Raw genomic sequence first — 26384 nt, 5'->3', positions numbered from 1 at the left:
ATACTTGCTACATTTTGTAACTCTTGAGAACATGAGACTCTCCCCTGAGTTGTGCCAAAGAAATGAGATTTTTAAATCCATTCAGCAAGAAATGGTTATAATGCACAACTTAATTTATTGATGGAATTCATGTTGTGTGTTGAGTAAATATTTTCATCAAGCAGCTACACATTGCAAATTATAAAAGAGAAGAATATGCTTTCATCAACATCTATTAATTGTTAATTAAAAAAATTGGAAAAGGAAAAGTTATTTCTGATAACGAATGTGTCCTTTTAGCATTAACTCTTGTATGTGGTGGCTAAAGGCAATAAGCTGGGGAAAAGCCACTCCAGGAAGACAGTCCACTCTCTGTGTTAGAAAGCAGAGCCTGTTTATAAAAAGAGGAAATGTATGTGTAACGTAGGGGCATTATTTCTAACAAGCATGCTTATACTGTGTACGGCACCATGGAGAGTTGGAAAATAAAGGAGTCAGCAGTAAAGGGCACTGGTGCCTTGGTAGCACTGTGATTAAGTATCTGGCTGAGGCTTCTACTTGTTTTTGTAGTCTGATTTTTTTTTTATTCAGTTTGCAACACAAAGACTGGTCCCACAAGAATAAAATCTTGTCAGCTGCCTAGTGTATCACTCAGTTGGATGCAGAAAACTACATCTCTTCCCTGTGGGAAGAAATCTAATAGTATGTGACTTTTTCTGGCTGATTTTTTATTTGCTTATTGTGCATGTTTGGATGTATGGAGGAAAATTTGGCTTTCTGGTGATGATCAGATCAAATTTAAATTGGAATGCCTGGTATTTAAGGTCCTTTCTTAATTTGCCATGCCTTCCCCTTCCTCTTCCACTTCCCCTCTTTTCTAATGCAAATGTATTAGAAGTTATTCTCCATCACAGCCTTTCTGTTTTTAACCTAGCCAATTTTTATATTCTCTTTACACTATTAGTTTACTTCTGCTCTTTTGCTCATGTTGCCAAATATATTTTGAATATTGTCTTGCTATTTCAGCAGATGTCCATAATCAACCATTAGTTTACAAGCACTTATTAGGCACTTACTGTATGCCAGGTACTGTATAAAGTGCTGAGAATACAAAGAACGGTAAAAAAAAAATCAGCCGCAACAAAAACAAGATGCAACATAATCATCCATGCTTTTTTCAGTAATTCAGTTGATGATGTCTTTCCTCTTAGCTCTGTAGACAATATTGGGAGATGGGGATGGAATTTACTAGGGGTTTATGAATTGGTCAACTGGCCAGATCCCAATAATTTTGATTAAAGGATAAATATAAAATGGGAGCTCTCTGTCTCCCAAGGTCATGTCCTTGTCCTGCATGACATTTTCTGATGAAGGCATTGGTGGCATTATCACCAAATTTTGGATTGGCAAGAAGCTAGGAGGGATACCTAATAAAATAGATGATGGAATTTACATTTAGAATCCTAGAAAACCGACAGATCAAAACAATGAACTGAATCTCATAAGATGAAATTAAGAGGACTAAATGCCATTGTAGGCTCTGCAGTTGAAAATTCTGCTAAAATCAAAGTATGCCTGCATTCTCAAAGGTTTTGCCAAAAGGTGGCAGACATTGTCATATTCTATCAATCTGGAAAGGTGGCCAAATGGCACAGTAGATAGAGCACTGGACTTGGAGCTAGGACTCCTGAATTTAAATCCATCCTCAGACACTATATAACCCTGGACAAGTGACAGTCTTTCTTGAACTCAGTTTGCTCATCTGTAAAATGAGGGTAATAATAGCATATATGTCACAAGGGTGTTGTGGTCACCAAATGAGATCATATATATATATATATGTAAAAGACTTTACCAACCTCAAAGTTGTCCTGTTGGGCTAGGTTAAACTGTTTGCTTCCTCAGCGCTTAGCAGAGTTCCTAACAGTCAGTAATTGATAGACGCTTGTTGATTGATTGAGTTTGGAGACAGATTTTTAAACCTAGCACAGGAATATGATCTATAATATAATATAGATATTATATATATTATATATATATATATATATATATAATAAATAGACATTTATTCAGTGCCTATCATGTGCTAAGCACTACGAACACAAATACAAAGAGTGAAATAACTCCTACTCTCGTGGAATTTACATTTTCACAGAGAATAATATTATAGCAGCTACCCACACATCCAGTTGTCATATGTAATCCCTTGCCCAGAAACACAGCTCGAGATTTACACAGCTTCTGCTTGGGTTCGGTCTCTCAAAAATCTCTCTTTGGCTAGTGCCTGGACGGATGGCATAATTTGAAAAATACATAGTTTAAGTCATCTTGAGGGCAAGAATAGGATCAAAGAAAAGTCTTCCTTTGTGTTCATGAGAAAATTATAGGAGACTGAAGGATTTGGGCATATATATTAAATTATATTATAGAGTATAACCTTCCTTATGGCTCTGATTGTTTTTCGTGTTAACTTTTGTACCCCCAGGACCCAGCACAGTGCCTTACCTAGAGTAAATGCTTAATAAGTGGTGGTTGAATTAGAAAATATCCTTCAAAATTTTTAGACTGTGATGGACATGATGTCATGAACAACAACAAAAAATAAACTGGGAGATGGTTATAGAAGAATGAGAATCAATCATTCAGTTAACAAGCATTTATTAAGTATTTACTGCATGCCTTAGGGTAAGGGATTCAAAGAAAAAGCATAAGCAGTCTGCCCTCAAGGAGTTAACATTTTAACGGGGGAAGCAACATGTAAATAAATATGTATAAGTAAGAAATCTAGAGAGTAGATGGAAGATAACCTTAGAGGGGTTAGCACAGCATTGTAGACCCCAGAAAAGGCCCTCTGCAAAATGTGGCATTTGAGCTAGGGTTGGAAGGAAGCCAGGGAATGACAACAGAGGCCAGAAGCCAATTGAGGAGGAAAAGTCAAGGTCATCTAAAGAAAATAGCACCGTGTTTGTACAGCGGACTTTCAATGAGCTCTAATTAAAAATAGACACATAAAAAGAAGAATAACCCATGCAAAATGTACAGTGTGCCTCATTGGTAAAAAAGCATCAAAATGACAGACTGCAAAAAATAGATATCAGCGGCAACACAGAGATATCTTTTAAAGATACATCATCTCTTCATAGAAAGGGAGCTCAGAGATGGGTTCTGTGTCCCCAGGAAGGCATGACTCACCAGCAGAAGTAGAGGCATTATTTCCCTTTCCCAACATTGCTGTGACCCATCTGACTGGCTCGTCTGTCTGCACCCACAGTCTGTCTGTCAGTCAAGAAACATTTATTAAGTATTGGTTATGTGCCAGGCTCCATTGTGTCAGGACAGTCTTATGTGGGAAAAGAGAATGCACTAGCAACTGTTAATGGCCCCTGGATTGTCTCTTCTTCTCAACCAGGGTTGTGAGACTGCCTTTGATCTGCCCATTTTGGCTCTGTAGGATTGGGCTGGCTGAGCAAGTAGGCAGGACTGGGCCTTCTCCCTTCCCACTTCTCACGTGGATCCTGCCAGCCAACTTCTGCCTCTCTCAGAGAGCTTTTTCTCTAGTCATAATATGCTCCTGCTTCTTCTAATCTCAACATCTTGTTATTCATTGGGCTGGAATGCAGGATCACCTCAACTCCCACCCAACCCAGGACCAGACCTATCACGTTCTACCTTAGAGCATGGCATTGTTCGTGGCTATCCCTTAATATCCACCAAACTTCCTGTCCCTGAGGAATTTTCCTTCCAATGTCAAGGCTCCAGTGGTTCTTCCTTAGTTATAGCTTGAAGAGAAGCATAGTATACAAAACAAAGAAAGTAACAGTCTCATGGGACTCTGTCCTAGACTGGCCATATTTGGAGCATTGTGTTCAATTGTGGGTGCTATTTTAGGATGTCCACTGGAACATGTCCAGAGGAGAGTGAAAAGACTATGTTGCATAAGGATTGACTGGAAGAACTGGAGATAATTTAGCCTGGATTAGTCTATTTATCTTAATAATCACTAAGGGAGGGGGTAGATGGGGGGAGACAAAGAGACACAGAGAGACAGAGAGGGAGAGAGAGAAAAGAGAGAAGAGAAGAGACAGACTGACAGACAAACACGCACACACACACACACACACACATACACACATACACACACTGGATTAATTAAGTAACAATTGGGTCAGTCCACACTTACTCTAGCACTTAGCACATAGGATAATGTTTAATGAATGTTTATCAATTGATTGATAAACTAACTTTATTTTTTCTTTTAGATGAGATTATTAGATTGATAATAGAGGAATGCCTATGTGGATTTCAGCAAGTCATTGGACAAAATCTTTCATAATACCCTTAGGTAATAAGTTCAGAACTGCAGATCAAATAATAGATGGTTGAACAGTCATCACAAAAAGGAGTAAGTAGTGGTTAATGGATCATCACCATCTGTGAGGTGGGCTTCTGATGGGATAGTGAGAAAAGTACTAAAACTTGAATCAGGGAGTTGTGAATTCAGATCTTGACTTTCAAACTTACTAGTTGCATGGCAAGCTCAGTTCCCTCATCTGCAAAATGGGGATAATATGCCTGTAAAACTTATATTACATGGTTGTTTTGAAACTTAACTGGGTTTTACAGGTTTAAGGATAAGGCCAAAATTTTCTTTTATATAACGTAGTGTGACAGCAAAACCACTCATCAGAAGTCTGGAAACATAGGAACTGATGCTGACTCCCAATGACCTACTGTGTGACTTTAGATCTATATTTTATTCTCTCTTGACCCCAATATTCTCAGCTGTAGAATGGGGACAGGGGAGTGGCTTATAGGATCTCTTAGGTTATTCTAGATTTGTATGAGTCTATTATTTCCCCTAGTATCATTTTCTAATGTCCTGGCAAATTCTCTCCTAATTGTCTTGCACTGGATATTAAGTATACATAGCTGGGGTGTGGGTGGGTGGGGGAATAGAATAAACAAAATCATGCCCTACTTAATGGGTAGATGAATTGATTTTGTGGATGTTGATATAAACTGTTGAAACAGCTATAGAAACCTCTTGCCCTTCCAGATTTGAAGCAGCCATCCATAGAGATTATTTTAGTTATCTTCCCTTTACAGCAGCCTTGTAGGAACTTGGTCTTATCTTTCTTTCCATTATTAAGACAGATGGTCTGATACGAGTCTCCACCTTTTCTTTTCCCCATAAGTAGTACTTGTAAATCCTCAAGACTGACATACAGATCTCCTTTCTGTGAAGTCACTATAATATAGTAACAAGCTTTTCAAGAACCCACTAGCAATGTGAGTAGCTAATAGATGAAGGATAGGTAATGCATGTTTTCACTATGTAACATCAAAATGGGGCCAAGACCTTGAAATGGAGAATCAAGGAATTGATAGTTCTCATTTTTGCCCCTAGGAATGCCTTTCTGAGCAAATAAAGCTCCTGATTTAAATAGGCTTACCCCACTTGGACCCATTTTCCCAGCATGAAGTTAATATTTCAAGATCTGAACCATAGCACTTGCATAGAACACATTTCTTCTGCAATTGCTAGTTTTCTCTAAGTCTGAAAATAAATTACCTATTAGAATTTCAATTGATAGAAGCCTGGAACAGCCAATTAGAAATAATGGGGTGCCTTTGTGAGCACAATAACTTTTTAAACATCCCTTGTTATAGAACAAGCAGACCAAATATAGTTCCTTTATTCTCAGGTCTGATAACCAGCATTCAGGAGAAAAGAAGGAATACCTGGCCTTGTTTGGCCTTTATCTCTCTTGCCCTTCTCTAAAATCAAAATCATTGGCTTTTAACTATTTTAACTCATCCGTCACCATAGAGATCTACAGACTCATGCTTTGCATGTTTGGTGCTGGAGACATGGCTCTGTAGAAATATATGAGAATACCCATGTGGGCATGAATGGAGGATATATTTGCAATCACTTTTTTCAAGCAAAAATTGAACAATGTCTAGGTCAGCTTCCCTTAATGGCTACCTACTCTATTAGATATCTCTTACAAATGTTAGATATAATAAATGGTTCATAATTGAGTAGGTGTTATCGGTAACTTTCTTGAAAACTTAGCCTTGTGACATTTTTCATTGATTTTCCTTATATTAGAAAATGAAATGTCAGGTACTATTAATTGCATTTTGACAATAAGCTGTTACAGCAGGAGTAACAGCTAAATGAAAGCACGTCCTGTCTAATGCACAATGGATGTATTCATTTAAATGTATTCAATTTAGATGAATGTAATATGTCTATATTCATTACCATTATACAGATCTGTAGGCTGAATTGATGGGGTGGTAATTGCCATCTTTATAAATGAGACAGTATTGCAGGTTTCCGGAAGAAAACCCATTTTGGTTTCACATTTCTCACTCCCACACAGTAGCATATTCTATAAGCTCCCTTTCTTGCACAGACGTTTACCTTTGATTTCTGATAGGCCAAAGTACCGAGGATAGCGTCTCTCCAGCAGCCCAAGGTATTGCGTACATGACATTGGACAGCACTTTGCTTCCGTGGGCTAGACAGGAAGTAAGAGAGGTGATGCCAAACAGCTCCGTAACCAATATTTTCTTTGCCTAGGGCAAGTTGCAGATAGTTCCTAACTCAGTGCCTTGCACACAATAGTCAGTTAATCAGTGTTTGTTGATTGATTGGGGGAGGAGGTGTTTGTGGGTATCAACGAAGAGGTAGGAATTATTTCTGGGATGAGACTGCCGAGTGTCATGGTGGGCAGGGAAAAGGGTCCTGGGATACTTGCTGAAACTCTTGCCACGGATGTAGAGTGGGTAGGATAGGAAATGTTCCTAGTGGGATGGTGTCAATGGGCTTGAAATTATCTGCCATAGGTCAAAGCTCTGGTTGTCCCTCCCTACTTAATGCAGTATCTTCCATTCATTCCATCCTACTGCCTAATGGCTGACACCTGCCCTTTAGCCTGCCTTAATTCCAGCTCTGTACACTGGGAGATGAAGAAGAGTATTCTATTTATCATGGGAGACATTTTCCCGGCCTTGGATGATCTCTGTTCCCTTGCTTCTAATGAAAGAGTACAGAAGCTGTCCTCCGATAGGCGAAGTCTTTACCCTGATCAGGAGGGAAAAGTGTAAACTGGCTCAAAGCGCTTTTCCTTCTCTTTCACTACAAACCCTTCAGAGACCAGCTCCAATGGAGTGAGACTAGCAGCTCTCTACAGAGATCTTCAGTATTCTTTGCAGCTCAAAGGAGCTGGTACTAGTGCCGTGGACATGGAAGTTCATTTGTCTATGTACAATTCAGTGTTACATTGCCTGTTGAACAACTCTGGGAAGCAATCCTTGACCTTTGTAAACTTGTGTGATGCAGCATCTGTATTTGATCGATAAGCAGGAAATTATATCTTTTTCTTTCTCCCATGGAAGACAAGCATAATTAAGCAATAAGGGAATAGCTGCTTCTGTGATTATCTTAGGGTGCACCTGGGAACTGCCTTGCACCTTTTCTAAAGTGTCTTCCTGGTAGAGGAGCTGTGTATTAATTTATGCTGAGGAAGATGAAGTTGGTGGGAGAGAATACTGATGAACAGCAGTTTCAGCGCAATATATATTTCTCAGAAATAATCTCCTATGTTCAACCTCCGCCAATTAAAGAGTTCCTCTGATTTATGTAGTTACATAAGCAAATACTAAGCGTTTAATTGTAAGTCCATGAGCAAGAAGAGAAAAAAAAGCAAAGCTCTGGAAACTTGCCAAAAAGTCAGAAACTGCATTCTTTCAATCTCAGAAGGAAAAATGAGATGCCCCTAACTCTTGCTGTCCACAGAAATCTTCATCTATTCAATGTGGTTGTATGTAGGCTTAAATTTAGGTATCATGATTTTCCCTGAGGTTTAGGGAATCATTAATGCCTGGACCAGAGTGAGTTGTCCCCGTCAAGCCCAGGAAGCTAAAAGTCTGGTCGCTAGGGAAAAAGGCATGCCTGGAGTGAATTAAACAATTAGCGAGTGGTTTTCAGTTATGTGTTCTCAATTCAAAGGGAAAACATAGGGAAAGCAGGAGGTGGGAAGTGAGGGAAAGAATGCTAAACTGGGACAAAGGAGATCTGAGTTCTGTTCCTGACCCTATCACTTACTAGATCTATTCTAATGGGCAAGACCCTTAGTATAGCAAGTTCTGGCTTCCTTATGTAAAAAATAAGGGGGTTGGTTAAATGTTTTCTGAGGCCCTTTCTGGATCTAAAGTTCTATGGTTCTGCTGGTGTGAGTGGAGGGCTCTCCATCTGAACAAATGCTCATCTTTCTCCCACCTTGGGTGATATAGGCAGCTGGGTCAAGGTAACTTGGGGCTCTATCACATCACAATCAGAGGTAGAAGGGCCTTAGAGATCATCAAGTCAACACCTTTCAATCAAGACAGACAGTGAAATTGAGGCCCTAAAGCAAAGGTGGGCTAATAAATGTTTAACAAGTGGCTCTCTGGGGGAAAAAAATCAAACACCACATTTTAAAGTTTAATCTGCATTGTTAACCTTTTCTTATGTCTAAGAAATCAACAGAGCAATAGAGCAAGCCCTCATTTGTAGTGCTTGCCAATTGGCTATGGTATAAATGTTTACACTGAAAATTTAACAATGGGTTTTCTGACCCAACTCCAGTATACTGCGGCTTAAGGTCACACAGGTGATTAGTAGTAGATTTAAAGTTAGTTCTTTTCATTCCCCTTCAACAACTTAGACATATCTCCTTGGAAATGCATTATTGCTTAGCTATGAACATATTTCAATTTCAAACCACATGAAAATCATAAAAATATTTCTTGAATCCTTTTAACATTGCTGCATTTTGCTTATTTTATATCAATTTTTCTTCAATTTCTGTATTTTTGTATTCCATATATTATTTCCACTTTAAAAGCCTCCATATCTTTGGTGAGAATGTCTGTCATAAATTCTAAGTTCTATACTCTGTGGTCTTTATTATTATTTTTTCAATACTGCGTTGATTGAGAATTCTAGTTTCCAATTTATTTGATTCCTTATGCTTTCTTTTGATTTCTTTCTTCCTTCATTCCTTCCTTCCTCCCTTCTTTCTTTCTCTTTTCCTCCCTTCCTCCCTCCCTCTCTTCCTTCTTCCTTTCTTTCTCTCTTTTTTCCTCTTTTCCTGTCCTTTCTCTCCTCCTTCCTGTCTTTCTTTCCCTCCTTCCTTCCCTCTCTCTCTTCCTTCTTCCTTCCTTTCTCTCTTTTTCTCCCTCTTTTCCTGTCCTTTCTCTCCTCCTTCCTATCTTTCTTTCCCTCCTTCCCTTCCTCCTCTTCCTTATTCTGGAGTTCCTTGCTGCTGTTGTTCTGTAACTCCTCTAGGGTCCTCAGAATTATCTAACTGATCAGGAAATTTTGGCTCATTTTGCTTCTGTTCTGGCTTCTGAGTTTTTAATTCACACCCTCCCCCCGCCCTTTTCCTTCTAGCTAAATGAGCGTCTCTCCCAATTTATGTTCTTGTGAGCTACCTTTTGACTTTGGCTTTTCCCCTTGATCTTTAAAATCCTCTCCTAATTTCTGTTACTTTTCTCTTAGTTTCTTCCAAAGTCTTTGGTTCTTCCCCCCTTTTTGTTGCTGCACTGATCTCCACAGCTGGATTTTCTTAGCCTCCTTCAGCTAGTCCCTTCCCAGAGTAAACTGTAGCAGAAGAGAGAATTGGTTCTAGTTCTAAATCTCTCTCTCTCTCTCTCTCTCTCTCTCTCTCTCTCTCTCTCTCTCTCTGTGTGTGTGTGTGTGTGTGTGTGTGTAAGATCAAGCAGTTTTATAGGGAAGCCAGGATAATAGACCAAATTAGATTATGCTGGAATTCTTGAAGTAGTCCCTTGAACATAAGAGTAAAAGGTCAAATTTGGGCTTTCATGTAAGGAATATGAATTCAATCCTCAAAGCTCTGAGCTGGTATTACCATCAAAGAGATATGAAGTACAGAAACTGATTTCCAGCTACTTCAGTTTCATAATCTGAGCACATATTCAGTATCACTGGAAATGATCCCTCTACCTTGTATCTCTGAAGTCTCCAAGGGGCTCAGGAGTTTTATAGGTTTCATAATTGTTTGGAACAATGTGATTACTCCTCTTACCTTTTCTGTGAGTGAAGAGATGGTTTGGACAGCATTGGTCCTGTTTCATTAACGAGGAGACTGAAAAACAGCATTGCAAAGGAACTTCCACAAGGTCATTCAATAAGTTGATGGCACAACCCCAAACTGAGACCTGATATTTTTGCTACCAGTATCAGAGGCTGGCAGAAATTCTGTCTTTGTCTATATGACTTATACTTTGAAGAAAAAGTTAATAATTCAGTCAAAGATCCTATAATTCTGTCTACTCAATAATTAACATGGATTTCTGGCAGGATTCTTTTGTTTCTGTGTGAAAGTGAGTCAGAAGACTAAATCCTGACTCCACTAAGTGTGATCTTGTATGACTTTGACAAGGTCACTTAGAGACTCAATTTCTTCATCTGTAAAATGGTGGGGTTGTACTAGATATCTTCTAAGATTTCTTCTGTTTCCAAATCTATGATTCTGTAAATACCAAATCCCCTGCATAGAAAAACATTTTTTTCTAACCCTACTCTCCCAAACAGTAATTGTGAAATGTAATGACTAAGGAATTCACACAAAATTGCGATAATGAAAAAAGAACCACTACTACCAAATTATTTAAAATTAATTTTATTAAGAAAGCTATCAAAGTAATTGAATATTTCATTTTTCAACCATTTTATGAGTCATTGAGAATGGTTAACAAGAGGTTTTCTTTTCATTTAAAAATGTTCTACTTATATTGATATGAGCTACTAAAATTTGTCTCCTCTAGTAATTAGTGAGAAGGATTATCTGAAAAGACTAAATTGAAAACAACCAGTGGGTTATTAACAATATCAGAAGAATACATGTAAAAATCTCTTATATTTGGAAAGCATTACTTTGCCACTTCCTTTTTTATTTTTCAAATCAACTGATGCATTCAGAAAATTATTACACCTATACTATATTCAAGGCACTGTGCTAGGTATTAGACAGAGACAAAAAATAAAATAGTAAAATCGTATATTTGAGAATTAAAAGGAACATCTGGCCCAACCCATAGACCAAAGGAATTTCCAATGCAACAGTGGTCACTCCTACCCTTAGAGAGCTTCCATTCTACTGGTGAGATGGTGAGAGGTTTACATTTGACTTTGGAATGGGGCATATGAAGTTTTCTCTCTCTCTCTCATCCCATTGAATAGTGTATCCAAAATTAAATATTGGAAGGAATGTTTGTCCACAGAAGAAATATTAATCTGCATGGGGCAGATCATCTTGGAGTCAGGAAGACTTAAGTTCAAGTCTAAAACATATTGGTCATGTGATCATAGGCAGGTTATTTAGAGTGACCTCTCAGAGGTTGAGACCATTTTTTAAGAATCTAAGTTTTAGATGGATTATCAGTATTCATTGGTGAAGTGAGTCTCAACACTGAGAGTCTTCCACATTGATAAAATCATAGGTCCAGACTGAGGTAGATAAATAATGAATAGATGGATAGATATACAGATTAGACAGATACATAGACAGATTAAATAGACAGATAGCTAGACAGATGGATAGATGATAGAGAGATAGATAGATAGATAGATAGATAGATAGATAGATAGATAGATAGATAGATAGATGGATGGATGGATGGATGGATATTCCCTTGTCCTGGCTATCTTGTAAGCCCAGAATATAGTTCCTTTTTTTATTGATGTTCCTTAGAATCCTAGTGTCACCTTTTACATCAGGTCTGTCCTAATCCTCCCTGCCACACACACATATCAAAAACAAACAAAAAATTCCTTGTATCTTGTATATATTTCTAATAATCCTATGAATAAAAATATTTGTCTCTTCTAATAGAATGTAGGGTTCTTAGATGGCAGGGACAGTTTTCCTCCTTTTTTTTTTTATCTCCAGCCCCTAGCACACTCTTTGGCACAAAATACATATTCAGTAAATAGAGATAGACAGAGAGACAGATAGATAGACAGATCTATCAACATCTATACTCCAAAAAAGCAAATATAGAGATTGTGTGGTATAATGTATTGAGAATTGGCTTTGAAGCTATGGAGACCTAGGTTCAAGGGTCACTGCTACCAAATGCTGGCTATGTGAGGCTGGTTGAGTAATTCCATTCTCCTTGCTCTAAGCAGCAATTTCTATAAGTTTCAGAGAAGATGCTGATCTACATGGTAGAGGGAGATTCTTCACCTTGAGGTTTTCTATACTGAATTAATTTGTTAATGATGCATGGAAGAAGGAGAAGATAGGGGTGAGGGTGGTAGGTTAGAAATGGAAAGAGACTGATAAAAGCAGATGATTTGTGGTGCAAGTGAAAGTATAGAAGCATTGTCAAGTGCTTTTACATGCCAAATAGTATGTAATGTTGGGAATACAAAGGCAAACACCTAATTCCTACTCTCAAGAAACTCACAGTCTAATGGGGAAGAGACCACCTTCTAACAATTATGTGCAAATAAGATATATATAGAATAAAGTTGGTAGCTAGGTGGTGCCATAGTGCATATAATGCAATGCCTGGAGTTAGAGAAACTCTTCCTATGTTCAAACCTGGCCTCAGACAGTTACTAGTTGGATGACCCTGGGCAAGTCATTGAACCCTGTTTGCTTCAGTTTTTTCATCTGTAAAATGAGCTGGAGAAGGAAATGGCAAACCACTCCAGCATCTTTGCTAAGAAAACTCCAGATGGGATCACGAAGAGTTGGGTATGACCGGAAAAAAAAAATCAGCAGCAAAAGATAAAATGGAGATAATCTCAGAGGAAAGACACTTAGATATAAAGGGACTGGGAAAGGCATTTTGCAGAAGGTGGGACTTTAGCTAAGATTTGAAGGAAGCCAGGAGGCAGGCATGAGGAGGGAGAAATATCCAGATACGGAGGACAACTAGTGAAAATGCATTGAGTTAGAAGAGAGAAGATCCTGGCAGAGGAACCACAAGGAGGCCAGTGTCACTGGATTATAGGGAAGGAAGGTATAAGGAGACTGGAAAGGCAGGAGGGGACCAAGTAGTGGAGGAATTTCAATGCTTAACAAAGAATTTTATATTTGATCCTGGAGGGGATAGGGAGCTACTGGAATTTGTTCAATAGGAAGGCAATGCATTCAGATATGTGCTTTAGGAATATCAGTTTGATCACTAAGTGGAGAATGGACAGAGATGGATGGAGACTGGAGGCAGGAAGACTAAGCAATCAGCTATTGCAGTTTTCCATATGTGCTGAGATGAGGCTCTCCATGAGTGGTGAGGCAGTGAAAGAGGAGAGAAGGGAGCACATACAATCAGCCTTACAAAGCAGAGTATGATACAGTTGATTAACGTGGTGATGCTGATATGATCCACTTCTCCACTGTCATAGGTTTCTAGAATAGTGAACCCTAGAAGGTGATCTTAGGTGTCCATTGATTCTCACCCTTGTACAAATTCTTATTACAGCCAAGTTAACCATTCAGCTTATTCATCAGAGATCAGAGTTGTATACAGCTATTTAATGAGAACCCTAACTGGAACTTTTGTCTTTTCAGGATGATGCTGAAAAGGAGAAGGCCACAGCCAAAGCTCTGGAAGATGTCAAGGCAAACTTTTACTGTGAGCTGTGTGACAAGCAATACCACAAACATCAAGAGTTTGATAATCACATCAATTCTTATGACCATGCTCACAAGCAGGTAAGTTGAAATGGAGCATAGCTGCAATTTTTTTTTTTTGGCTAGGCAGTGGGGTCAAGTGACTTGCCTGGGGTCACACAGCTAGTAAGTGTCAAGTGTCTGAGGCTGGATTTGAACTCAGGTCATCCTGACTCCAGGACCAGTGTTTTATGCACTGCACCACCTAGCTGCCCCATGACTGCCATTTTTACTAACCAGTTCAGGCCACCATCAAAGCTGGCTAACTTTTTCTTTATGTGAAAATCGGTGAAGAAAACACTTCATATTTTTGTTGTATTTGATTTTTCTAATCACATGGCATGTTGGCTTATATGTGTTTTCATATAAGATGGTCCTTTTGCTATGAGGTGTGATTTGCATAAGTCCTCGATAGACTCTACTAAAGAAATTTAGAACCTTAAGGGAGATAGTTTGATGCCTTACTCCTCTTCTTTAAATTTTGTGAAACTTCCTAACCTGGGCTCATAGCCACATGCATTTCAAGAAAAACCAAATTTTATTATCAAATTACTGAAGGTACCAACTGTTTAAAGTGAAAGTTACAACTTCCAAAAAATTATTTCTATGTATCCTCTTCATAATTATAATAAGACCTATTTTAAAAGACTTTGAAATAAAGTCCTTGGAACCTTTGTGCTTAATATGAATTTGCAACCCAGTTTTGCCACTTCAATTCAATTAACACTTATTAAGTACCTACTATGTGCTAGGCACTGTGCCTGCACTGAGGATACAAAAATAGTCAAAAGACAATCCCTGTCTCAGGGGGCTTACAATCTAATCGGGGAGATAACATGCAAACAAAGGTTTACAAAGCAAGCTATAAACAGGATAAATAGGAAATAATTAAAAGAGTTAGGGAAGCACGAGAATTAAGAGGGGTTAGGGAAGGCTTCCTGTAAGAGGTGGGATTTTAGTTGGGACTTTAAGGAAGCCAGAAGGTCAGTAGTTGAAGTGGAGGAGAGAGAATGTTCAAATAGGAAATAGCTGAGAATGCCCAAAGTCCAGAGATGAAGGGTCTTATTCATGGAACAGCCAGGAGGCCAGTGTTGGATTTTTTTTTTGTTTTTTTTTTTTTTTTTGGTTAGGCACTGGGGTTAAGTGACTTGCCCACAGTCACACAGCTGGTGAGTGTTATGTGTCTGAGGCCGGATTTGCCTGGGGTGGGGGGAAGAAGAAGGGGAAGGTATAGGAAAACTGGAAAGGTAGGAGGGGCTAGGTTATGAAGGGCTTTGAATGCCAAACATTTGCTCCTGGAGGCAGTAGGGCACCACTGGAGTTTATTGAAGAGGGAGTGATATGGTCAAGCCTATGTTTTGAGGATATCACTTTAGTGGTGAATGGAGGCTGGCAGGCCCACCATCAAGGTCTTGCAGTAATTAATACATGAGATGATGAAGGTCTGTGCTAGAGGTATGGCAGTGTTAGAGGAGATATGGGAGAGGCATATTTGAGAAAATAACAATTATGCTACCTACCTCACACAGTTGTAAGGATGGTATCTTATATCACTATGCTCAAGAGTGGCAGAAGTCCCTCTCTGCCCCATACAAAACCTGGTTCATTTCAATTTAGAAAAAAAAAACTGCTTCAGCTCCTGTTCAATTAGTATATAAAACTGTCTGTTATAATACAAAAGCCATTCACTTTCTGCTTCTCCACATATGAAGCTAATCCCTATTACCCCCATTTTCCTCACAAAAGGATGTGTTTTCCCCCTCAAGTATTTCATTTCAGTGTCTGGTCTCTCTCAGAGTTCAAAGGGGTCCATTCTTAAAACATGTGATCTTGCACTGCCCTTTCTGGTCTACTTGGAAAGATTTAGCACAACAGAGGTCCTGTTTCAATGTACTTAATCTGGGGGGGCAGTGACTAATGACCTATAAAAAGAATTCAGTCCCCATTAACAGGGATGCACTTGGTGGGTTGGATTCAGTTCATAATTTCTGTTGTTATTATTATGATTTGCTCTGGTTTGAGAAGTGGCCATACCTGGTTCTGTCTCCCCAGGTTGATGTCCAGTTGAATCAGAGAGGTGGATGAAAGGAGATGGTCCTAACAGGCCTGACTATCTTGCCTTGAATTTCCATTTAACACATTAGCAATGGATGAACAGAACATGGATAAAATTAATGCCCAGTATACCAGGTGCCAGATGATGGTTCTGTCTCTAATCTGCCTCCTGTCTCCACATCTAAAACTCAGGTTCAGTGGCATGTAAAGCACAGAACTCTAACAAATCAGGAGTGATGGAGCCTGCCATATTCTATAATTCTCCTGTGGCCTTTTAGAGTGTAGGGGTAGAAAGCTTCATCTGAGAAGGTATAAAAGCATGAAAGGTTCTATATCTAAGTCTAGAATGGGGTTGTATGAAGGAAGTATCTTTACCTAGTATTATGATTCTTGTCTTTATTCATCTAACAAATATTTTTTGACTGGCTATTATGTTCAAGGCGCTATACTAAGCAAGGTAAAAAAAAATCTTCTTCAATTTGACTCCTCCTGTAATTTTAAATTTATTGAGTTTTATTGTCTTTCAAATGTGAACCAGCTGATAATATGGATTAAATTATGATTTGTCCTAATTGGGTAAAAACCAATCAATGGAATCTTGACACTAAAGATGGTCTTTGTTGTTATAGAAGCTAAACTCTCACCTGATGCAACGATTTCCTGTACATCATCTAACTTCTGCTTGAATACTTCTAGCAATGGACATCTTACCATTTGAGACCCTAACTAGGGGTGGGGAACCTGCAGCCTCAAGGCCACATGTGGCCCTCTATGTCCTCAAGTGTGGCCTTTTGACTGAATCTCAATTGGGAATTTGTTCTGTGAAGTTTGTGTGCAAAGGGCTGTACTTGAGGACCTAGCAGGCCACAGGTTCCTCAGCCCTGACCTAACCCATCCATTACAGGAATTCTCTAAAGCAATGTTGGGAATAACATCTAAGTACTAGAAATGCAAATGGAAAGAAGGAAGGAAAGAAGAAAGGAGAAAGATATAAATTTCTTTGTTTTTCCTATTTCCTACAGGTAACCAGTTGAACTACATTTGTTGATTTTAAAGCCAGTTGTTTAATATCTGACCCAACCAAAATGTTATCTGAAACAGCAGCCTGGAGCAGTAATGAAATGACAGATTACGACAACAGTAATAACTTGTTTTGATAATGGGTTTTGAGACTTAGCTTGAGGTAGATGGTGGAAATATTAGAGGCCCCATTTTTAAGATATGATAATGGAGACTTCAAGAGATGAAATGATTTGCTCAGTGTTACACAGCTTTTAAGTATCACAACTAGTATTCTAATGCAGGTGTCATGGTTGCAAATTCAGGGCTTTTTCTAGGAGGCAGGATGGATAGAGTGACATGCCTGGAGTCAGGAAGACATCTTCCTGGGTTCAAATCTGGCCTCAGAAATTTAGTAGCTGGTGACACTTAGTAGTAGTTTCCCTGGGTAAGTCACTTAACCCTGTTTGCCTCAGTTCCTCATCTGTAAAAAGAGCTGGAGAAGGAAATGGTGAACCACTGCAGTATTTTTGCCAAGAAAACCATAATTGGGGTCACAAAGAGTTGGACATGACTGAAAAACGATTGAAAAAAAACACACAGATAAATAAGATAGTCTGGAAAACTCAAAGAAGTTGTGAAGTTTTTGTTTTTCTTAGCATACTGTCTTACATACAATAGACATCTAATACATAGTTACTGATATATAAATGAATGAATCACAGTATTAGTTATCAACAGATCTTCCATCTTAGACTAGATTTAGACTAGGATTGAATACTATCATTTGAAAGCAGTGGGACAAAAAAAAAGAATGCACTGCTGGCACTTGGCCCAGAGTTCATGGACGTGCCTCTATTCCCTATCAATTTGGATTTGTTCATTTTAGTTTCTTCCTTCTGATTCCTTTGTCTATGTCTGACACAAAGGTGAAACTGTGAGAAACTGCCAAATCTAGCTGTAGAAATTATAATAAGATTTATTATGTTTGCTCATGCTCTGCACTATTTCTTCTTTTACATAGACAATTGGTTCAGTTTCTTTTTAAAGAAAAAATTTTCTGGGAATATAAGATGAACATAAAATTTCTTAGACCTATCTTTGTATTTTATTAGATTTCTTCTTTTAGTAGTCCAATTCCCTCCCTAATATCTGTCATATAATTAAGCATTTATTATTTTAATTTTTCCCTGGAGAACTAATGTTAGTTAGTGATCCTGTTGACCTATTTATAAAGCATTTTGGATATATTCTTTTTTCTTACACCCTGAAGATGTTAAAAAACCAACAAAATCTTTGCCTATGATTTTTTTTCTTTCTCTATTCCCTTCAACATTATTTTAACCCATGTCCTAGTTTTCTAATACCATATTGACTTTTGTTACAGTTCCATGATGCCTGAGTTGAATATCATATCAGTCCTTTACAATATAGCCACAGTACCTCTCCTACCATTGTTTAAGATTAGTTAATTTTGTATCCTGCTTCTATAATCCTGGTGCTTAACACTTACATTTTTTGAATACGTATCAGGCGTAAGGATCTGAAAAATTCCCATGACAATCTATATAAGGTATTGATTAGTGTAATGAGTTTATAGCAACAGAATGAACAGATCCCAAATATTATAAGCCACGGACTTTGCAGAAGCCCTTCAGTGTCATACTTTGGTGATAAAAGTGGGTAAGGCAACAGTAAATATGTTAATACCCAACCACAGAGTGTCAGATTCAAAGGGACCGCAGAGACCGTTTAACCTGTAGCTGACTTAGGATCCTTTTTTCCAGTGTCTTCAACAAGCAGTCTTCTAGTTTTGGTTGAAGAGTGTAGTAGAAATTTAAGAACTGAATAACAAGACAGCAATATACCAAGACCATGTATATTTTGCTGCCAAGTCAGTAGGACAGTTCATGATTGACCTTAGTTTAGAGAAAGAAGTCACTGTTGACTGAGGCAGCATGGCGTGGCTTTGTGGAAAAGCTGGAAATTGGGCTTGAGGAGTAAGATGTGGACAGATGAAGATCTGGGAAGGAATTCTAAACAGAAAGTAACATGGGGCATGGTTCAATCTTATAGGTTTACCTCTGAGAATAAAGAAAAAAAAAGTCAGTCTACTATTAACAGTGTTTCTAATTTCATCATCTATTCCTGAATGAAGTTTATCAGCTATCTTATCGTCATAATCCTCCCTTCAGCCACCTTTGCTTTCACTGTAAATGGCCACATTTTAGGTTCTGTTTTTGACTTGTGTTCTTCACTTTATAGTATGTACATCTCCACTGGATTTTCTGAACTCAGAATCATTTTCTCTTAACTTACTATAGACCTATCTACGTTGTCCTCCCTCTGTTCCCCATGTATTTCTTACTGTACGATACTCTTGGGTGGGGGGGGTGGGCAGAGGTCAGTGGCAGGAAATAATTTCTTGCTTAAGGCTTTAAGCTTCTTTGCTCTGTCCTTCCCCATGCTATGTCGTCCCACTGGATTTCAGGAAGATACGCTTTCAGTTGGTAGTCTGAAATGTACTTGACAGAATTGCTTTAAAGCAAATAATGGGCTTTCCTTTGCTTCATCCATTTCTCTTAGTAGCTTTATCTTGATGACAAACTTACTTAAATTGCCATTGCCGAATCACATTATGTCATCTTTTTTTCCTTCTCAACAATTGACCTTATCAGAGAAGACATTGTTAAATTAAAACAAAAAATCCTTAGTTTTGCCGCTATAAAATTAAATATTTTTATGACAGGATATAGAAGAAAATATTGGATCTGGAGGCAGGAAGATGTGGGTTTTAATCTCATCTCAGATATTTGATAGCTGTGTGACTCCAAGAAAGTCATTTAACTTCTCTTGACCTCATTTTCCTCAAATGTAAAATAAGGGAGCTGAATTCGCTGACCTCTAATGCTACTTTTAGTTCTGAATCTGATCCTTAGATCCTGAGTTCCTTCAGGGATTCTTGCACACCTAAAATATTTCCTACTTACTGATTCCTGAAATTCCACCACCAGCGATCCATTTATTGGTGGTAATCCATTCTACAAAGTTCTTTTAAATAGCGCTATTGCCCACTCTATCCTCTCTTGACTTCTGAGACACCATACTCTCCTAGTTCTCCTCCTATTACCTTAACCTTCTCATTTTGTAGCTCCTTTGGCTACTCATGCTCTTTCTGACTCCGTAACAGTGAGACAATCAAATCTCTCCAGATTCTGATTCAGTACATCTTCACATATTGAAATAAAATGGCAACTGTAATTTATGAGGCACTGTTAGTCATCTTCAACGGATCAGGCAGAATCAGAGAGGTAACATTTTGCTGGGATCTCCCAGCCAATTCCAGATTTCCAAAAAAAGAGTGAGAGAGAAAGAGGGAGAGGAATGAATATTTCCAATTAGAAAAAAAATGTAAATTAGGATTCCTTCCAAGGCCCTTATCTTCCCTTTTCTTTCCTATTAATCTTAGCTTTATTCCATTTGCCTGTATGGGGAAGATTCTCAGTATTATCAATGAAACTTGAGGAATAACTTTCTATAACTTGTTTATCCAGAGAGTATAATGTCTCTATGTTACCAACTCTGCTCCATTCACTCACATAAAGAGGGCAAATAAGGTTTATTAGAGTTTGAAAATATGAGTATAGATTAGGATGTTCTGCTGTCAGAAAGATATAAACTTTTGCTATTCTTCTAGTAGTGGGACAGAATTATGTTGATCCATCCTCTCTCCCACCTGGATCCCTAGTGACTAATGGTTTATGTTGTAAAGAGAATTGAGTATGCAGTGTATAGTTGGGAAATGGAGTATGCAGTCTCCTCAGCAACGACCCCTTCTGAGCCTTCATACACCAATTGTCATTGTTGAATGACACAGTGATAGCCACTGTAAAAATTATTGTCGTCTATGCTACTTTTGTGGTAGCTGAGGGGAACCATATAAATTTTTTATCTTTTCATAGCCCTGTGTAGCTTGCAGATGTAAATCAAATAACTGTGTTCATATATGGACAGGAAGGAAAAACACTTTTGGTTTTAGTAGCCTGTGCACATAAACTTTGGTAGCGTTATCTCTGAAAATGAAGGTTGGAAGCCTGTGCTCCAGCTAATGTTGAATCATTGGCTAATGATCAGTATTAATGTCCCAACCCTCCAAATTGTCTAACGTTCAGGGGGAAGAAACATATGAGAAAACATTCACCTCAGAATATCCCAATTGATTTTCTGGTTATCTCTGGAATCACTGGTTTGATCAATTGTTAAATTGTTTGCATTTCAAGGGGGATTTTCCTGTGTTCTTGACACTGAACATTTGAGCAATGATTAGACATTAGCTCGATGTAGAATAATTATTATACACATATATGCAAATGCCTACAGTCATGTATCTCTCTGTGTGTAGTATAATCCTATTGCAATGAGCTCCAAGGCACATTCTATAGTAGTATGGACCTTTGCTTTATTCATATAATAATTGAAATAAGCGGAAGATGAGCTGGGGTTTAGATGTCTTTTTCCATACAGAGCTTTTAGGTCTTAGGACCATTTACAACAGTCACTCTTCTGGGGGTTTTTGTTTGTTTGTTTGTTTGTTTTGTTTTTGGTGAGGCAATTGGGGTTAAGTGGTTTGCCCAGGGTTACACAGCTAGTAAGTATCAAGTATCTGAGGCCACATTTGAACTCAGGTCCTTCTGACTCCAAGGCTGGAGCTCTATTCACTGTGCCACCTAGCTGCCCCCATACAGAGCTTTTAAAAAGTGTAATGCAGATAAGTTTTGTAATGTTATGTGTTATATATTAACAAATATATGTTACATATGGGTTTATGCATACATATACTAAGCATTATTATAATATATAGTTGATCAAACAATCTCAAAAGTTGAAAGCAATTTAATAATAATAATGATAATAGCTAGCATTTACATAGCACCTACTATATGCCAGTCACTATGCTAAGCACTTTTCCAAGTGTTTCATTTGATTCTCACAACAGCCTTGGGAGGGAGATGCTATTATTATTCCCCTTTTGTGACTGAGAAAACTCAAGCAAATATAGGTTAAGTGACTTGCCTAGGGTCACACAGCAAGTAAGCATCCGAGGCTAGGTTTGAACGCACGTATTCCTGACCCTGCTGCTCTATCCACTGAGCCATCTATCTACTTTCTAGATCTGTGTTGTTCAATCTCTGCATGAACGAGAGTCCTCTTCATAATCTCTTTGATCAGTCTTTGCTTGAAGACCTCCTGTGAGAACAAAGCCACAACCTAGCCCATAGTGGGCACCTAATAAACCCCTGTTGATTGACTGACTGACTTCCCAAGGCAGCACATCCTATTCTTTGTTTTTGGGGTTTTCTTTGCAAAGATAACTAGAGGTTTGTCATCTCCTTCTCCAACTCATTTTACAGATGAGGAAATTGAGGCAAACAGTGCCTCTGTGCCCAGAGTCACACAGCAATTAGGTTTCCAAAGCCAGGTTTGAACTCAGGTCTTCTTTTCTCCAGGCCTGGAGCTCTATTCACCACGCCATCTACCTGCCCAAATCCTACTCTTGGACTATACCAATTATTAGGAAGTTTTTCCTGATACCAAGTTGAACTTTTACTCTTTGAAATTTTTCTTATAGCTGAAGCATCTATATGAATGATTGGTTTTCTCATAGTCCTGTATATTTTGCAAGTATAAACCAAATAACTATATTCATAAAAGCACAGCGTAGAGACTATATAAAACATTGACAAAGGTCATTGCCTTAGTGAATAAAACATAGGGTTTGGAGTCAGGAGACCTAGTCTGAATTTTGGCTTAAACACATGGGCAAGTCACTTAAGCAGTGTAAGCCTCAGTTTCTTCATCTGTAAATGGAGGGTACTATCTCAAAGTTTCCATCACTGTCATCATCATCTCACAAAATTGTGAGGAAAATGCTCTGTAATCTTTAAGCAACATGCAAATGTGAGATAGGCTAAGAGTTAATCTGTAGCTGGTGTCTTTGGGTTTCCTATGTATTGCCATTATTATATTCACCCTAGTTGCAAACAGAAAGTTTTTCCAACGCTGGACAGTTTCTGACTTCTTTTGACCAGAATTGAGTGTGAAGCCTTTCAGTCTTCTTAAATATCCCCAACATAAACACACGACAGTAAGTACTCCAGTGTTCCGAGAGAGCTATTATTTAGAGCACTGGGTCTAGAATCGGGAAAGTCTGTGTTAAAATCCGGCCTCAGACACTTAGCAGCTCTGTGACTCTGGACAAGTTGCTTGGCCTCTGTTTGCCTTTGTTTCCTCATCTATAAAATAGGGATAATAACACCTACCTCCCAGGGTCCTTGTGAGGATCAAATCAGATAATTGTAAAAAAGTTCTTAGGATAATGCTTGGCACCTAGTAGGCAGTGTATAAAGGCTTCTTCCCTTCCCTTTCCCTGGCCCAATACTCCAGTGGATGTGTAGTTTCATCAGCCTGAGTATTCCTTTCAGTGATACAAATTTCAATCCAACCATGCTTAAACATTCTGTCCAACTCTCCTTGATGGCCCATATGTTCTCCACAGGGCTCCATTGGATGAGCTCCAGGCCTTCCTTAAATTCTCCTTCATCAAAAGGATAGCAATGAAGTGGGAGGGTTGTGCATTCATTATCTCTCTCTCTCTCTCTGTCTCTCTCTCTCTCTGTCTCTCTCTCTCTCTGTGACATGATTGGGTGATCATCTTTTTCAATCATACGTTTCTTTGATGACATCCTTTTAGAACACTTTTCCTGAGTGATTCTTTTCTTTGTGATGTAGTGCTGTCTGCTTATGCCCATCATTTATATGTCTCTCTGTTCACCCTTTAGGTGATCCTTAACTGTAGTACTATCCATGAAATTATAGCAAATTCAATTTTAAAATAATGCAGTCTTGAAATTAAATTGTATCTCTGCTTAAGGAAAAGGCAAGCTATCACTACGTTAGAGGAAAAGTATATATTCTTGCCAAAGGATCTGTGACAGAAATTTTACCATTCTTTTTCTTTTCCCAGGTTGACAAAAATGTTTGATAATTTTCTAATGTAAGGTATTAATTTTCTGAATGTTTAGGCATGGAGCTTGTTAATTTGATGGTGTTACCTGGTGATTTTCTTTTCTTTCCCATGAAATAATTGTATGTAATATAGCCATGTTTCAGTAGCAGAAACTGAACTATCAAATGCTATTGAACACAGGCTTATGTCTTAAGGCAACAAATTCCGATTTTAAATGTCAACCTGAACAATTCTTTATTTTAATGCCACAAGTCTATGAAGTCCAGTGGGCTACATTAAAATCTGCTACACCAGGTGCCCTATGAATGCATTCCTGCTTTCTGATCCTGGTAAGCAAAGAAGACAAATTAGCAGTATTCATCTCTGGAAATTGCATGTTGTTTAGAATAATGAGATTCCTTTAATCATTAGTACTTAAGAAATCTCTAGGAAATAATGCAGAGATTCCTTTAAATTTAATGGCTAGATAAGCTAAATTTGTCATTAAATGTTAGTTGCAAAAGACTTACACTTGCTATTCTTTAAAGTGAATGCTAATTAACATGCAAATGAGCAATTTAACCCCCTTTAAATTGGAAAAACCCAGGGGACACTTAATTTCATAGTTGTTAATGATGGCCAAATGATTGTAAGACAATTCTTACCATTTCATTATGCAAGGAATTACAGAAATGTAGAATCAGATTGGAGCATTTAAAATAGAGCCTGAATCAGACGGTTCTGTCAAAAGAAGAATATTTCTGTTAGTGTTTCTGCAACTTGACTTTCTGCTCTGCTCAGAGCAGAGGTTAAGCTGGTGAATTTCTACATCATGAGTGTGTCATGAGGCCCTGCTGGCAGGCTAGGCCTGGTCCCGGATTATGATTTTTTCCCTTTGATAGGTGCAGAAGCAAATAAAGAGCCTCTATATAGTAGACCAGTTAATACCTGTTTCTAATACCTGTTTCAGACCCTGTTTCCCCTCTTGCCTTGACTCTGTCCCAGAGATTATTGTGTCCTAGGGTTTAGACCTGGAAGGCATTTTGATTCATCTCAAGCCAACAAACACTTATTCATCATCATCTTATCATTATTATTATAGACACATAAATTTATATGTGAATATACAATTTATATTTAGACATTTATAAGAAAAATAATTTATATATTCCATTATCATATGTTAATTATATTTTAGGAAATGATATTATATTAATTATATGTGTAAGGCATCCTGATATAGAGGACAGAGAGCTGGCCTCAGAGTCAGGATGAACAATGGATGAATTCCTGTCTCTAAGACAGTGGCTTTGTGACTCTGAGAAGTTGGTTAAACTCTCAATGCCCCTAGAAAATGCTCTAATATACATGTTATAGAGAAGGTACTGACCTAGAGTGGTAGACGGAATTTCCTCACTGAGAGGTGCCTATTCCACTGAAACCACAGATCCTGTCTTTTGTTTTTTTAATATTTTGTTTTTTCCCCAATTACATGTAAAACACTTTTTAATATTCATTTTTTAAATTTTGAGTTCTCTGAGTTGGCAAACAATCTGATATGGCTTATACATGTGCAATCATGCAAAATATATATCTGTATTTGTTATGTTGATAAATGTAGTCCTAAAAAAAAGAAAATGCAATTGTAATGCATTATATGAGGCCCTAGGGATAAAGTGATGAAAATATAATAGTTGCCTGCCCTCAAAGAGTCTATATTCTACCCAGAGAATATGATATATACACAAAAAGGCATTTGTGATTGTTATTGTTCAGTCCTGTCTGACTCTTCATGACCCCACTGGAGGTTTTCTTGGCAGAGATACTGAAGTGGTTTGCCATTTCCTTCTCCAGCTCAGTTTTTAAAAAATTATTATTTACTTACGTATTCCCTCTCTCTCTTTCTTTCTCTCACTTTATTTATTTTACAGTTAAGGAACTGAGGCAAACAGGGTTAAGTGACTTACCCAGGATCACACAGCTAGTAAGTGTCTGAGGCCAAATTAGAAGCCAGGAAGAAAAGTCTTCCTTATTCCAGGCCTGCCACTCTATCCACTGAGCCACCGAGCTACCCTCACAAAAAGGCATAGTGTGAGGAAAATGGAGATTGGGAAAGAACACTAATGATTGGGGGATGGGGCATTAGGAGCTAATAATTGAAAAAAAAAAAAGCCTGTTTCTGAGAGTTCCAGGTCAGTATGGAGCAGATGTCTGGCAGGGACACAGCTCCTGTGGATGGATTCTCTGGATATTTGTGTGGGTCTATATAGCCCACTGCCCCAAAGGCCAGCATGCACTTTGGATGGTGAGGAGGAGATAATGAACCCTTCACTGAAGTAGCCTCCTAGGGGGAAGCCGTACCATACTATTGACAGAATCTCTTGACATTAATGTAGAGAAGAATTAAATTGGCCAGCATCCCATGGCATCTCGGATCTGGGACCATTTCCTCCCTAATCGTCTTTTGTGGATCAAGAGAGGAAAGTGTGAGAATTGTATTTTCAGCTGGCCTGGCAGAGGGAAGTCTAGTAATTATTCCCTTCATCATTAACCCCCTTATGTAAACACCTGCTCTTCCACAAAATCCTGTGTTAACTAATTAAAGCATTTTATCTCATTACTTATAATAAAGTAGAGACTGG

General features: G+C 38.3%; 1 protein-coding gene across 1 annotated transcript in view; it reads left to right on the top strand.

Moving 5' to 3' along the window:
* The first annotated feature begins 6478 nt into the window (after nt 1-6478).
* Nucleotides 6479-26384, top strand: part of ZNF804B (zinc finger protein 804B) — a 76655-nt gene continuing 56749 nt past the window's right edge. The window contains exons 1-2 of the mRNA XM_078149662.1: nt 6479-6520; nt 13581-13724. Coding sequence (XP_078005788.1) covers nt 6479-6520; nt 13581-13724 — 186 coding nt within the window. The remainder of the gene's footprint in view (nt 6521-13580; nt 13725-26384) is intronic.

Source organism: Phascolarctos cinereus, unplaced genomic scaffold (assembly GCF_003287225.1).
Source record: "Phascolarctos cinereus isolate Bilbo 61053 unplaced genomic scaffold, phaCin_HiC Scaffold_1;HRSCAF=81, whole genome shotgun sequence".
Taxonomy (NCBI): domain Eukaryota; kingdom Metazoa; phylum Chordata; class Mammalia; order Diprotodontia; family Phascolarctidae; genus Phascolarctos; species Phascolarctos cinereus.
The sequence above is the reverse complement of the archived record's forward strand: the minus strand, read 5'-3'. Positions and strand labels throughout refer to the sequence as shown.